Source organism: Myotis myotis, unplaced genomic scaffold (assembly GCF_014108235.1).
Source record: "Myotis myotis isolate mMyoMyo1 unplaced genomic scaffold, mMyoMyo1.p scaffold_m19_p_2, whole genome shotgun sequence".
NCBI lineage: Eukaryota > Metazoa > Chordata > Mammalia > Chiroptera > Vespertilionidae > Myotis > Myotis myotis.
In genome coordinates this window covers 78,848,791-78,864,609 of record NW_023416324.1, presented here as the reverse complement: position 1 = coordinate 78,864,609, position 15,819 = coordinate 78,848,791, and the positions used below count along the sequence as shown (strand labels likewise).

The 15,819-nt window shown below is 42.9% G+C and overlaps 1 protein-coding gene across 1 annotated transcript in view; it reads left to right on the top strand.

The window, feature by feature from the left end:
* The window catches only part of CAP2 (cyclase associated actin cytoskeleton regulatory protein 2), a 149,793-nt gene that overhangs the window by 131,049 nt on the left and 2,925 nt on the right, over positions 1 to 15,819 (top strand). The window contains exons 8-12 of the mRNA XM_036351357.1: positions 2,766 to 2,955; positions 3,920 to 4,095; positions 5,574 to 5,697; positions 5,786 to 5,868; positions 12,682 to 12,822. Of these exons, the coding sequence (XP_036207250.1) occupies positions 2,766 to 2,955; positions 3,920 to 4,095; positions 5,574 to 5,697; positions 5,786 to 5,868; positions 12,682 to 12,822 (714 nt within the window). The remainder of the gene's footprint in view (positions 1 to 2,765; positions 2,956 to 3,919; positions 4,096 to 5,573; positions 5,698 to 5,785; positions 5,869 to 12,681; positions 12,823 to 15,819) is intronic.

Sequence of the window (15,819 nt, the reverse complement as noted above, 5' to 3'; positions counted from 1 at the left end):
AAGAAATTTCAATCGTTGTACTGTTGATATTTGGCTCTGTTGACTAATGAGTTTGCTGACCACTGGCCTAGAGAGCTTCAAAAAACCCGATGCCTGTGTCCCACCTCCCCGGAGAGTGTTTCTGCAACGTGGCCCAGAGTTTGCAATTTCTCAGAGATTCCCAGGTGATGCTAAGGTTCAGACAAGTTTGGCATCGAGACTGGCAAAAGCCTTCCTATAATGAACATTGAATATATGTTAAATGAATGGAAACAATTAGTGCCTGGCCCACACTAGACTTTCCAGCATGTTTGGCTGCCTTCCCTTCCCTGACCATCTCCCCTCTGTTTTTATTGGAACGTCTGAAGACTTAACGTTGGGTGTGATTCCAGTCGATGTGGCTGTCACTCATGGGTGGGCACATGCGCAGAAGGCTCTGGTATCACGTGCTGTGATGCCCTACAGGAGGAGGGGAGGAGAAAGAAGTGACTGCGCTGCCAGGGGCGGCCCACAGAGCTCCTGTTAAGGGAATGTCTAATGAGTTTGCTTTCAAGTGCACCGTACACAGCAAAGCCCCGGAATGCTAATTACAAAGTCCCCTTGGAAACCAGAGCCTAGCTTTGTGCTCTCCCTGCGGCTGATCCTGGCATGAGCCCGAACGCACAAAGGATAAGGCGAAGGCAGAGTTTCAGCTGGTCCTGAGTTCTCTTATTTTTTGGCTTTTATATGCAACATTTGTTGCCGTAAATCCTTTGTTTAGTGTTCCTGGGTCAGCCATCTGAACGTATCAAAGTTCCAAAAAGTTGAATATGTGGCTTATTGGTTTCAGTGTCCTTTTATGGCTCTTGGAGAGCGGCTCTGAATTCTGAGAGCCAGGGGGCCATGTAAATCACTCTGCGATTTAGAAGCCAGCATCGTCTCTCCTTTCCACAAATAGGAGGGCTGTAAAGCTGCCGGGTTTCAGACGGGGAGAAAGGGCTGTCCTTTCACTGACTAGTTGAGTTATTATGTGCTTATGAGTAAAAGCAATACTCAGTGTCTGGAGCTGAGGGCTGGGATATTGTTTGATGCGCAAAGCTTATCTTTTATGCTCTTTATGATTCAGAGCAAAGTCTCTCATTTCACCTCAGTAACACAATAGAAACATTTAAGATACCTTTTTTTTTTTAAAGGTCAGTCTCAAGAACTGTGTGATCATTTTCCGCTTGACCCGAAAATCCTGATGGAGTCAGGCTGGTTTTCCTTAGAAACAAAACCCATCACATATTATTCCTTCAGGAGGTGAGATCTCCAGCCTGCTTGGTTTTTAAGATCTGCATTATGAATAGAGAAGAATCTTTTTGTACATGTATTTTTCAATCATAGTTGACATACAATATTATATTGGTTTCAGGTGTACAGCAGAGGGATAGACATTGATATACCTTACCAAGTGATCACTCTGGTATAGCTAATATCCATCTGGCATAGTTATAACAGCATTGCTGACTGTATTCCCTCTGCTCTATTTTACATCCCCATGACTATTTTTGTAACTGGCAATTTTTACTAAGAGAATTTTCATTTCAAGGTAATTCTACACATAATAGGGATCATATAAGCACTTTGAAAGTCATGTGGGGTTTTTTGTTGTTGTTGTTTTTAACTAAAAAACCCACAGATTAAAAACCTGACATTGACCCCTGTAATAGTGAGTTGTTTAGGAAAATAAGGATATGCTACCTTTGTTAATATTTAGCACTATGTAATGTTTCACGTACTGCATTTGGTATTGAAAACAATTGAGCTTAAGCCATGTTTCCATCACTCTCTTTTAAATTTCTTACTTTTTTTCATCCAAAAAAATTGGTCAGTCTCAAGAACTGTGTGACCATTGGGGAAAAAAATTCCTTATCCTAGGAATACAGTGTTCTTCTTCAGAATTTAAAAGTAAAATGGTATGTAAGACAGCTTTATTGTGTATGTGTTTCTTTCCTGCCAGTTTCAAGCCGCAGTCCTCTCGAAGTGATAAAACAAATCTCTCTATTGTCTATCACCTTTTACTGCCATTTCAATTTGTTAGAACAGGGGTTGCACTTCACATAGCAAAGAAAGTGAGACTAAGCATAGATATCGCAGCTTCTAGTTGGTTCGTTAACCCTCAGCATTAGAGGAGCCAAATCCTCAGGTGGGTCCTGGTCTCTGACCACCTTCAGGCACGACAGCATCCAGGTCACACGTGGTCCTTGCGTGGCGGTCAGTGTGAGGCATCATACTAGAAAAATGAGTTCCAGAGAGAGGATTTCAGTGTCTCTTTCTTCAGTTGCACAAGAAGATTCAAAAACATCTAATACTCACTGAATACTTTTCAACACTCTCTCGCTCTTTGGTGGTGGCCATTCCCAGTGTCCCAAAAAAGGGAATCCTCTTACCAGTTGGACCACTTTTTCTTATGCTTCTCCATTGGCAAAAGGCTCAGTTTCCTTCATACTCTGAGCCTTAGACATGAACTTGTGAGTATGGCTTTGTTTGCCCCTCAGTTAGCAGCGTGAATCCAGGGTGTGGAGTTCCTACTGACAGGTCTGGACAGCTGAGTCATGCTCCATGTTCTCAAGGTGAACCCTCTCTGGGTCCCAGGTCATCCCACAGACCCATGATGTACAAGCGTACCTCTGGGGTGCCCTTTGTGAGTCTTGCACCCCAATTCCTCATTGGCAACATTGGTTGTAAGTGACATTAACAAAATCCCCGTGCTGGGCAAGGACATCAGTTTCAACACAGTGCTTTCCATCTGCTCTCTCCCACAGGGTCCGGTGGCCTCCGCCGCAGCCGCGTTGTCTGCCCTCTCCCCTGGGCCTGGCCTTCCTCCACCCCCGCCTCCTCCACCTCCTCCCGGGCCACCTCCACTTTTTGAGACTGAAGGCAGCAAAGAGCAGTCCTCCCCTTCACGCTCAGCTTTATTTGCACAACTGAACCAAGGGGAGGCCATTACGAAAGGTGAGAAACATTGGCTCTCACCTTGGAGCTGTTTCCCTGGAGGCACACAGGTCCCCCAGAGCCCACAGTGACGGCTGCACCCTTCCATCCCAGTCCCCCGCACACAGGGAGCTGCTGTGGGAAGGCAGGAGCCTGCAGTGTCTTCATCTCGGGTAGATGGACTCAGTGGCCGGACCAGAAAGAACTCAAAGACCCTAGGTTCTAAATCGACCACTGCACGCTGCCTCAACACTTCAGCCCCTGATGTTATGGCACCATCTGCAACCCAGGCATCAAGATCAAGTGAAATAAAAATAACAAATGACAAACAATAGCACCTGTGTCCTCAAGCCTTGCACAGGCTTATCAAGAAATCATATCATTGAACTACTTTCTCCTCACAGTAAACAGTTAATTTTTTTAAAAATCATACCACATTTAATAAAGTCCTGTTGCCAAACGCCTTATGCAAATGTAGTTTTGCATGGGTAATAGGAATTATAGTATAAGTGTCCCTATGAACTAGGATGGCAGTTAAGAACCCAAAATTCTGAATTTTTCTCTGGCTTCAACTAGCTGCACTTTCTCATCTGGAGAGTAAGGGAATGGATCTGTAACCCTAAATGATCCTGTACTCTGACATATACTCACTGGAATGCCCTTACCTTTTGGCTATTGGGCGGAATGATTTAGCCATGGGAGAAATAAATCAAGTGATCCATTTTGGCACCATGGTTTTCTTTTTGCAAAACTTTTATCTGTCATCTTATCTCCTTAAAGAAGAGGTTCCTCAAACTGAAAAATGCTTACAGTGTTTCCATTAACTCTAACTTATACACGTCTCAAATTCTGCATATTAACTTGACTGCTATGAAAATAGCATTAAAAAAATTCTTGTGCTGTTTACACGTGTCACTCTAAGAAGACAGGGACGTTTTCCTTTGCATAACCTACACAGAACTGTGTCTCTGCGTTGCCTTCCCAGGGCTGCGGCACGTCACCGATGCGCAGAAGACATACAAGAACCCCAGCCTGCGAACTCAAGGAGGACAAACTGCATCTCCCACCAAAAGCCACTCTCCGGGCCCCAAGGCTCCCCAGTCACATCCTCTTCAGAAACATGCCCCTGTGTTCGAGCTGGAAGGGAAGAAATGGAGAGTGGTGAGTGAAGCCTGTAGCCTTTATTCCTGACGCGCTCTGACGAAAGGCAAAACTGTACCAGGACCTTAAAGATCCAAGTGAAATGGCGACACTAGAAACCAGGGCTTTTTTGGATGCTTCCATAAACATTTTTTATCATTATTTCCCATTTATTCTTTCATTCAACTTTTAAAATTACTTTTAATTGTGGTAAAATAACGGAACACAAAATTTACCGTCCTAACATTTAAGTCAGCGGTTCTCAACCTGTGGGTCGCAACCCCTTTGGTGGTCAAACCACCCTTTCACAGGGGTCGCCTAAGACCATCCTGCCTATCAGATATTTACATTATGATTCATAACAGTAGCAACATTACAGTTATGAAGTAGAAACGAAAATAATTTTATGGTTGGGTCACAACATGAGGAACTGTATTTAAAGGGCCAGAAGGTTGAGAACCACTGATTTAAGTAAACAGTTCAATGGCATTAAGTTCATACTTTGTGCCACCATCACCACCATCCATCCACAGAACTCTTTTCATCTTTAAAACAGAAACTCTATACCCCTTAAACACAAACTCCTCGCCCCACCCCCCTCACCTCAGCCACTGGCAACCACCACTCTGCTTTCTGTCTCTATGAGTCTGACCACTCTTTCCATAAACTGTTCATCTGCGCCCCATTCTGATCGGCTGTAAAATGTTTCATTCTACCCCACTGATGGTGGTGCTGATATAACCTGCCGCTTCACCCGCCGCCACCACCACGTGAGCAGGATAAAGACACGTTGAATGAAGCTAGTGCCCCCCTGCCAATCCCAGAGCTTCCCTAAAGACTGAGGACCAAAACCACAGGAAAGGTTACCATGGTCTGAAAATACACCTAGATTTGCCCAACTCGTACTTGGCACAGCAGATTTTGCTGCAGCATCATTAAGTCCAGACTCAGCATCCAGACTCAGCATCAAGCTCTCCCATCCCTGCTCCAGCCCCCAGCCCCTAACCAGGGTGCCTGATGCCTGACTGTTTGCAAACTGGCACCAACCCCCCTTCCAACCAGTGGTTCCATCTGATCCCAACATTGCAATGACAAAGTGAGACTTGTGGTTTGGGCTGTAAGAAAATGGTTCTAAAAGAAGAAACATATTTAAAAGCTATAATGAGCCCTAACCGGTTTGGCTCAGTGGATAGAGTGTTGGCCTGCAGACTGAAAGGTCCCAGGTTCGATTTCGGTCAAGGGCATGTACCTTGGTTGCGGGCACATCCCCAGTAGGAGGCGTGCAGGAGGCAGCTGATCGATGTTTCTCTCTCATCGATGTTTCTAACTCTCTATCCCTCTCCCTTCCTCTCTATAAAAAATCAATAAAATATATTTTTAAAAAATAAATAAAAAGCTATAATGAATGCATGCTGAGCTCCATAGTAATTTCAGTATGCAATAGATTCAATTTATCTACACATCCTTACATTTAATGTTTGCATATGTTTTCATCGCAGGAGTACCAAGAGGACAGGAATGACCTTGTGATTTCAGAGACTGAACTGAAACAAGTGGCTTACATTTTCAAGTGCGACAAGTCTACCCTACAGATAAAAGGGAAAATAAATTCCATTACAATTGGTAGGGCAGAACTACGGCTCTGTAGTTACCGTGATAAGTTGCTTGTATGAATGTGGTGTGTATATTTAGTGGAGTGTTTTTTTCCTAGACAACTGTAAGAAGTTTGGTCTGGTGTTTGACAATGTGGTGGGCATTGTGGAAGTGATCAACTCTAAGGATATTCAGATGCAGGTAAGTGCCCTTTAATCCTGCTCTGCCCCCAGCATGGCCTTGCACAGACCATTCAGTCTGCCTGCAAGAGCCCTTTGTGTCTGCCTACAACACTCCTGTTCCCTTTCCTCTAACACAGCTCTATCATCACCTCCCCTCCGAAGCCCTCTCTTACTTCCTAGGCAGTGTTGATTCATCCTTTTCAATCTATTAGAATACATTCTATTGTCCACTCCAAATACTGGTTTACCACCTTTATTTCAAAAATAGCTCATTAATCTTTACAGCCCCAGAATTTGCAAAGTACCCGCACATAGTAGGTGTACAATAAACGTTTGATGAGTAAGAGATTTAAATGAGGGGAGAAACTAAGATGGCGGCATAGGTAAACACCGGGAAATTGTCGCCTCACACAACAATTGAAAATTACCGCAAAGGACTGAGCAAACATCATCCAGAACAACAGAAAGGCTGGCTGAGTGTAAATTCTACAACTAGAAGGAAAGAGAAGCACGCTGAGAGCCAGAGGCGCTGCGGAGGTGAAGTGCAGAGGTACGGCGGCTCGCGCGCGAGGAAAGGGGGTGGCACCTGAGGACGCGGCTGTCTTTTTGAATCACAAACTCCCGACTGCTCTGAACTCCGGTTCCGGGAAGTCTCTGGGGACCCAGGTCTCATACGGGAAGAGGCTGGTCTGTCCGGCAACGGGCGAACTTGAGGGCGGCTTTCCCTCAGAGGTGCTTGCAGCCGTTACCGGGACACTGAGACGCGAGACTCCGGGCGGAGAATCGGCCATAGCTCCCTGATCCGCCCTTTGACTCCCTGAGACCCCGCCCCACCCAGGCTGTGGCAGAGGCTTTTGCATGTGAATGTACCTAACTGCAGCCCAGGCAGGCAGACCCGGAACTTCCAAGAGAAGGCCCAAGGCCCCGCAGCGGCTTGCATTGCTTCACAGCTGAGCCTCTTCGTGGCTCCTGCTGTGTGGCCTCAGGCAGAGGCTGAATTAGCACCTCCTTAGATCCAGGAGCCACTGTACCCAGTGGTCAGAGGGGGACCATCCAGATTGCAACTCCTCAGATCCATAAGGGACACACTCAGGGAGCAGACTCAGTGAGCACCAAAGCCCCACTGAAGCAAGTCTTGCCCCAGAAGGGTGTCTTCAGCACAGAAGTTCTCCCACTTTAGACACAGCTGATTCTCACAGCCAATTGGCCTGGAGGTCAATTCCTCCCAGAGATTCTACAACAACCAAGGCACCAAGAGTGCACCAAGAGTGTCCACCCCAGGTAACTGGGGAGGCTGAGCTACTGGGCCCTACAGGACACCTGGCGCGCAGGGCCACTCTATCAACACAGGGAAGCTGCCAAAATGCGGAGACAAAGAAACAGGTCACAAATGGCAGAAATGGAGGAAAGCAAACGATTGGATATAGAGTTCAAGGCCACGTTTATAAGGTTTTTCAAGAATTTTATGGAAACCGCCGATAAATTTAATGAATCCCTCAATAAGTATAGTGAGACCATGGAGGACATTAAAAAGGACCAACTAGAAATTAAGCATACACTGACTGAAATAAAGAATAATTTACAGAGATCCAGCAGCAGACAAGAGGATCCCAAGAATCAAGTCAAAGATTTGAAATACAAAGAAACAAAAAATACCCAACCGAAAAAGAAAAAAGAAAAGAGATTCCAAAAATATGAAGATAGTGTAAGGAACCTCTGGGACAACTTCAAGCATACCAACATCAGAATTATAGGGGTACCAGAAGGAGAGAGAGGGCAAGATATTGAAAACCTTTTTGAAGAAATAATGACAGAAAACTTCCCATACCTGGTGAAAGAAATGGACTTACAAGTCCAGGAAGCGCAGAGAACCCCAAACAAAAGGAATCCAAAGAGGACCACACCAAGACACATCATAATTAAAATGCCAAGAGCAAAAGATAAAGAGAGAATCTTAAAAGCAGCAAGAGAAAGACAGTCAGTTACCTACAAGGGAGTACACATACGACTGTCAGCTGATTTCTCAACAGAAACCATGCAGGCCAGAAGAGAGTGGCAAGAAATATTCAAAGTGATGAATAGCAAGAACCTGCAACCAAGATTACTTTATCCAGCAAAGCTATCATTCAGAATAGAAGGTCAGATAAAGAGCTTCACGGATAAGAAAAAGCTAAAGGAGTTCATCACCACCAAACCAGCATTATATGAAATGCTGAAAGGTATTCTTTAAGAAGAGGAAGAAGAAAAAGGAACTCTGACCATTTGCCACAGCATGGATGGAACTGGAGAGCGGATAAATACCACATGATCTCACTCATTTGTGGAATATAATGAACAACATAAGCTGATGACTGTCGGGACTTGGAGGGAAGGTAGGGAAGGGTGGGGGTAAGGGGGAAAGATCAACCAAAGGACTTATATGCAAGCATATAGGCCTAATCAATGGACATGGACAACGGGGGGGTGAGGGCATGAGCGGGGGGGGGGGGAGGGGTAGAGGGTAACGTGGGGACAAGGACACATATGTAATATCTTAATCAATAAAAAATATATATAAAAAAAAGAGAGATTTAAATGAATCAACTAATGAATGAACAAAAAATACCAAGAGATTCTCCAAACATAATAACGCCATCCTGAAGACAATCTTTCCCCTCAGGAAACTATTGATTCTGAGGAAAAGCAGGGGTGGGGAGAGAGGTGTTTTCTGAAGAGTCAATGAGATCAGATATACAACCTGGAAAATAGGGTTGAAATTGAATTTGCAAAACAGGAGAAAATCTGCATCCCTTTAATAATTTTGATTTAGCTGAATGGGCTTTTATACTATGCAAAAAGTTAAAGGACTTCTTACCTTTGGCCAAGTATAACTTATTTCTTTGATTACACTCTTTTCATATTGCTAATTACCCCTTATTATCTGATATTTCCTAATAATGTTTGTTAAAATTTTGTTCTAGTTTTATAGATCTTTCTTGTTTTACTGGGCTTTTCATCACTGACACTTTAAAAACATTTTTTATTAAATGTATTGCAGTAATGTTGGATAATAACATTAATATAAATTTCAGAGGTACAACTTTATAATATAACATCTGTATACTCCATGGTTTGTTCACCACCCAAAACCTAATCTCCTTCTGTCACTATATATGTGACCCCCTTTACCCTTTTCACCATCTCTCCAGCCTTTTTCTCCTCTGGTAAGCATCATCCTCTTGTCTGTCTCTTTCTTTGTTTGTTTTATTTGTTCATTTGTTGCTTTTGGGGTCAATAAACACAAACTGCAAAGAAAAGGACAGATGACTCTACATTAAATTCAAAATTATATAGTAAAAGACATCAGACACAAAGCTAAAAGATAAGCCATGGGTGGAAAAATGACACTTGTAGATAATCAAAAAGGATTATAACCAGAATTTATAAAGAACTTAACACAAATCATTATGAGAAAAAAAAACAATAACCCAATAGAAAAATGGGCAAATAATATTAAGGCAATACAGAGAAGAAAAAAACTGAATTTTTTATAAATATATGAAAATATTCATGACCCACTTAACAGAAATAGGAATACAAATTAGTACTATAATTACATATATCTTTTCACACTCAAAAGTTTTGCTTTCAGGCTGTCTTTACAAGGGACATATTAGCTGAAGCTCATGTATGTCACAACTGTGAGCTTACGGACTGTGGTATATTAAAGCCTCATGGTACAAAGGTTGTTAAAGAAGTGCAACAATGGGACCTCTGATACCCTGGTGTTAGGAGAATAAATCTATCCCACTCACGGTGCAGAGTAAATTGGCACCATCTAATAAAGTCAAAGACATTCATAGCCTGTGCCCGATCAACTTCACTCTTAGGTTTTTGCACTAAAGAAGCTCTACGACATACATCCGTGAGATGTGTAAAAATGTTTATTGCAGTATCATGCATGACAATAAAAAAAAACAATTTAGCCCTAACCGGTTTGGCTCAGTGGATAGAGCATCGGCCTGTGGACTGAAGGGTCCCAGGTTCCATTCCGGCCAAGAGCATGTGTCTTGGTTGCAGGCACATCCCCAGTAGGGGGTGTGCAGGAGGCAGCTGATCGATGTTTCTCTCTCATCGATGCTTCTAACTCTCTATCCCTCTTCCTTCCTCTCTGTAAAAATTCAATAAAATATATTTTTTAAAAAAAACAATTTAAATGTCCACCAACTGGTGAGTGAATAAATAAATTCCACTAATAGAATATTGTACAGTAGTTAAAATGTATGAACTATAGTTACATGTATAGAAACATAAATCTCAAAAGCAACAATGAGCAATAAATGCAAGTTACAGAATCAGACATTGGCAACGTGTCCCTTTACATAAAGATTGAAAACATGCAAAACAATACGCACATGTTAATTATGCTTATGAGGGCTCAAAGTCACTTTACTCAAGGGACAAACACAGAAGGTTATATAAACACAGAATTCAGAAGAGTTAGTTACATCTGGGGGGAGAAAAAGGTTGGTGAATGAGGTGGTGGGTGGTAATCTTCAAAGATATTGTAAGATTACAGTCCTAAAAAAGGCAAATAAGCCAAATGTTCAACTCTGATAAAGCTGTTTGGCAGGCATATCCATATTTATATATTTTTACAAGATTCCTTCTATGTTTAAAATATATCATAATTTTTTAAGGATATGGTCAGGATTTCTAAAAATAATGTGGAAGGGTAAGCCATGTTATCTGTAATTCAGAGACAAGACACATTTTACTGAATGCTTTCTGAACTTTTGAGTGTTCAAACCAAGTGAATGTCATTATCTATTTAATACATTTACTATGTTGTTTTAAAAGGGCCTGGACACAAGAGAGACAGAAAGCAGATTAGTGGTTTCCTGGGGTGAGGACAGGGATTGACTGTAAATGGGCACCAGGGTTATTTGGGGGGATGATGGAAATGGCCTAAAACTGAATGGAAGTGATGGTTGCACTAGTCTGTAAATTCACTAAATATAATTAAATTGTACGCTTAGACTAGGTGAATGTTATGTTTGCAGATTTTACCTGAATATTGTTAAAAAGATTGAAAGGGAGAAAAGGGCATGGACCAAAGTTAATCTGATTTGATCCAGCAATTCTAGTTTTGGCAAACTATCCCAGAAAAGAGTGCATGTTATGAGAGAAGAGACTAGGGTACTCCATGGAAATTTTGGAAACTTTTATGGAGAAATAAATTTTTGAAAAGCAAAACTCATCCAGAAACATGTATTAAATGCTGGAGTGCTGGCCTGGGCATGGTCACATGTCACCTGCCACTCAGCAGAGGAGCTACTCTTTGGCCCAGTTCTGATAAGAAGCAATCTCTGTTCTCAAGTGTTCACAGACTACCAGGGGGAAGGGCGTGTGTATAACCTACTCTCTACAGTATCGACCAAAATGCTGTGGAAATGACAATTCCTACCATATCGGGGCTATTTCTTAAATTCTACTATTGCTTTTCAGGTTTTCAGGGCGTTTCAGCATTATTAACATAACACTAGTATAGCAATATATAAATACAGTATATTAGCATAATGTGCTGGCCTCACTCGGTCTCATAAACAAACCACCTACGACTCACTGGCAATTTATTCCTTTGCTATTCGTACAGTTCTGGTCAGTACGTGTATGCTCGTCAGCATTATAAAATACACAAGTCTAGATTGCCAAAACATTATTGCTGACACATTTTTGAAATATAGATATATGTATTATTATTCTATTTTATTTATGGCAAAGCCCTGTGCTTACCTGACCTTGAACTACCTCTGCCTTTCTCTCTTTTTTTTTCTTTTGCCTGGGGCTCAAATCCAAATCAGTGTCCAGTTTCTGTGGAGAGAGGAGAAAACAGAGAAGTGTGGTGACCTGGCTAGACTCCCCCAAAGGAATTCTTTACATCACCTGCACTATCAACAGGAGTTGCTCCTTTGGTTTGCAATCCAGTCTTTTCTTCAGGGGGAAAGAGGAGATGTCTTTATCGCTTCAATTACCATTACAAAAAGGAAAATTATAGAGATGTAATATGGTCATTTGGGGGAACAGTCTACCCCTATAGAGATTTGGGGGGGACGTCTGAAAACTGACTGGTAAAAGAGACATTTAAGGCTGATAGGAATTTTTATAGCACTTAGATTTTTGTAAACAATACAAAGCATCTCCTCCTCTTGTGTATGGTCCCTTTTACCTATACAATGAGTGGCTTGAACGAAGTCTCCAGTTTTCACTCCTGAAATGAATACATTTCAAAATACCTAGACCCTCATTCTCTCATTTAAGCTTCGTATTCAGCCAGTGAGATTTTTATCTAGCAAAGGACTTATGTGAAAAGAATTGTAGTGTTTCTTATTTAGGTTCAGGAGAAATCTCAATTACAAGAATAATTTCTTTGCTCTTAAATGACAATATTAGCACTTGTTTTTAATCCAACTTTTACAGAGATTTGTCAAAACTAAAATTTTAAGCACATAAAGGCAATGCATCTTGTTACTTTTTATCATGAAATCAAATATATGTTTCAAATCCACTAACAGGGGTGTGAGACTTTTTCCTCAACACTTAGCTGCTGTTTTCAAATTATCCCTTTATTTTGTCTCAGGAAAGAGACCCTGAGGTTTGACAATCCCCTTGTGTGGTCCTTTCATTCTGTCCCCAAATGACAACCACCAATTCAGCCTGGAGACCGCACCTTTAACCAGCCTCCAGCTCTGACCCTGCTATTCCTAATGCTTGGTTAGGCCTATGTGTTGTATTTATTTGGGGATACTGTAATCTTTATTTCTTTGCTTAGATTATTTTTTTTCTATTTCAGGTCATGGGGAAAGTGCCAACAATTTCCATTAATAAGACAGAAGGCTGCCACATATACCTCAGTGAAGATGCATTAGACTGTGAGATAGTGAGTGCCAAGTCATCTGAAATGAATATACTTATCCCTCAGGACGGTGATTATGTAAGTAACTTTCAAAAGACTAAAGAATTGTTCTGGAGCCTTTATCGTTAACCTTCTTTGAGATTGATTCAATTAGGTTCCAATCTATGAGCTTCATTTGTAGCCTCATTCACAGACAGGAAAGGCATTCCGAGAGTTGCCTTTACATAATTAGCTGCCTAATTTATAATCCATATATTTTCCCCTCTTAATTTCCTTGACTACGCTCACTCCTAAATGTGTGACTCAAGGCAGTTCACTAATCATTAGCTTAATGGGCTAGCTTTTATCAAACTGTACAGCATACATCGGAGTCCATATTAGTTAGGAGTAAATATTGTCCTTTGCTATGGCGGAGGCAAACAGAAACGAGGGAGAAATGCTTTGGGGGAAAAGCGGAGGGGGAGCAGTAACAATAAGTAGACCAAAGTATGTCATTATTCTTATGCGGGAGGTTCTCAAACTCAGCACACGAATTCGCTAGGAAACTTCATGAAAATGCCTGCTCCCAAAAGGGATTTGGGAGACTTGGAGCTGAGAATCTGTATTTTAATAAGCCAACAGTGTACCCAGCAACCCTCAGAGCAACACTAGCCTGCGTGGTTTTGCCACCATTTATTTTCTTTGCCTCCTCTCCCCGACAGAGCAGCCTCTGACAGAAGTGTGTGGATATCCTCACACATTGCCAAGGAAGTATAAAGAAGTATATTCTCTGCATCCCCAGTGTGGTGGACTGCCAGTTGTTACTGTTTGGAAGCAAGTACTGCTTCCCACTAGTTATTACTTCTGAGATTGTTCCCTCTGATTCTAACTGTGTGAGGGTGCAGTGAAGCAGGGAGGGTGGGAGAAAACATGACATAGCTGGCACACGTTTGGATGTAGAGGCCCCCATCAACCTGTGGGTCAATCAACCAACTATCTACACCACTGTCAGCACTTGGGTTAATCTCCTTAGACAACATGACTGTTCTCATGTCCTTTCCTTGCAAGGCGTTTGATCCTGTCCAAAACGTCCATGCAGACACTTGGCTCATCCTATATAATAAAAGGCTAATATGCAAATAGACCGAATGGCGGAACAACCGGTTGCTATGACACACACTAACCACCAGGGAGCAGACGCTCAATGCAAGAGCTGCTCCCGGGTGGCACTCCCACAAGGGGAGCGCCGCTTAGCCAGAAGCCAGGCTCATGGCTGGCGAGCGCAAGGGCAGTGGCAGGAGCCTCTCCCACCTCCGCAGCAGCGCTAAGGATGTCCGACTGAAGGCTTAAGCCCTCTCCCTCTGAGGAGTGGGCCTAAGACATCAGTCAGACATACCCTGAGGGCTCCCGAATTTCGTGCACTGGGCCTCTAGTAGTAAATATAATCCTGCTCTTCTGCAAAATTCAAATCCCAATCCACCTACCAATTCCATGTGCTTTCACAAGCCAGGCTACTGAGACAAGAAGAGTGATTATTGGCAATATAGCCTCAACACAATGATGAGGTCACTAAAACATGGTAGTATTCTTTATATATTAATCATGTAAACCAAAACTAGAAATGAATGTTATGGACTATTTGAACTCAAGAATGTTTTCTAAGTATGGACAGGACCAATGCCTGCTAATGTCTCCTTTCCCCAGTTCTCAGTAAGTTCTCCAGCACTACCCAGACACACCTACATATTGCAGCTCATAGTTCATCATTTAAGTGTAAAAAACAAGACTCTGCCAGCACTTTGCTAGGTCTATGGACAGCCTAACCCTGGGCTAGAGGAGGCTCCTTGCATGTTCTCCACCTAAAACAAACTACTGAAGTGCTATAGCCACTAAAGAATGGCCCCAGAGAAGCGAGCCAAAAATGAGGGTGAGGCCTGGCCTTTGCAGCTATTTAAGCAGAAGGCTCAGTTGCATGGGGACTGGATCTGCTACGAAAAGCATTGGGTTTGGATGAGCACTCCATAGTAATTAAGCTACAATTCATGGGCATGGGATCCAGACATCTGTATTCGTTAAAGCTTCCCAGATAATTTCAGTATGGAGCCAAGAGTGGGATCCACTGATATAAAGAATGAGTACAGGTCAAAACCTGAACATGAAAATGTAGTCTTCCCTCTCTTCCTAAATTACCTTGTGCCCTCTGTCCTAGGCCGTCTTCATGCATTTTCCAGGTGGAGGTCATAGAGAGCAATACAGAAGTCCTGCTGTGGGCACTGTCATCTGGCAATGGATGGAAGCAATGATTCATCCCAAGAGAAATCTGTCATCATATCACTCTCACTTTACACCCCCAAAAAAGTTTGGAACAGCTGCAGTGCAGTTATTATCAAAGAGGTGCCTTCACCCCAGAGTAGTATTCTTTTACTCATCAAGAAGAGCCCCAGAAGGGGTATTGGCTATACACACACACACACACACACACACACACACACACACACACACAAACACAAGGTCATTAAGATTGTGGCTTCTTTGCTTCATCAAAATTTACATTGCAGATTTCACTCAAGAAGAATTCATCACTCACTATAGAAAGGACCTTCCCTTTAAAACAGTGGTTCTCAACCTGTGGGTCGTGACCCCTTTGGGGGTCAAACGACTCTTTACAGGTGTCGCTTAAGACCATCGGGAAACACATATATCCTATATAATAAAAGGGTAATATACAAATTGACCATAACAGCAGAACGACTGGGAATGACTGGTCACTATGACACACACTGACCACCAGGGGGCAGACACTCAATGCAGGAGCTGCCCCCTGGTGGTCAGTATGCTCCCACAGGGGGAGCTCTGCTCAGCCACAAGCCAGGCTGACAGCTGCCAGCACAGCGGTAGTGGCGGGAGCCTCTCCCTCCTCCTCAGCAGCGCTAAGGATGTCTGATTGCAGCTTAGGTCTGCTCCCCGCTGGCAAATGGACATCCCCCAAGGGCTCCCGGGCTGCCAGAGGGATGTCTGATTGCCAGCTTAGGCCTGATTCCCCAGGGAGTGGGCCTAAGGCAGCAGGTGGACATCCCCTGAGGAGTCCCAGACTGC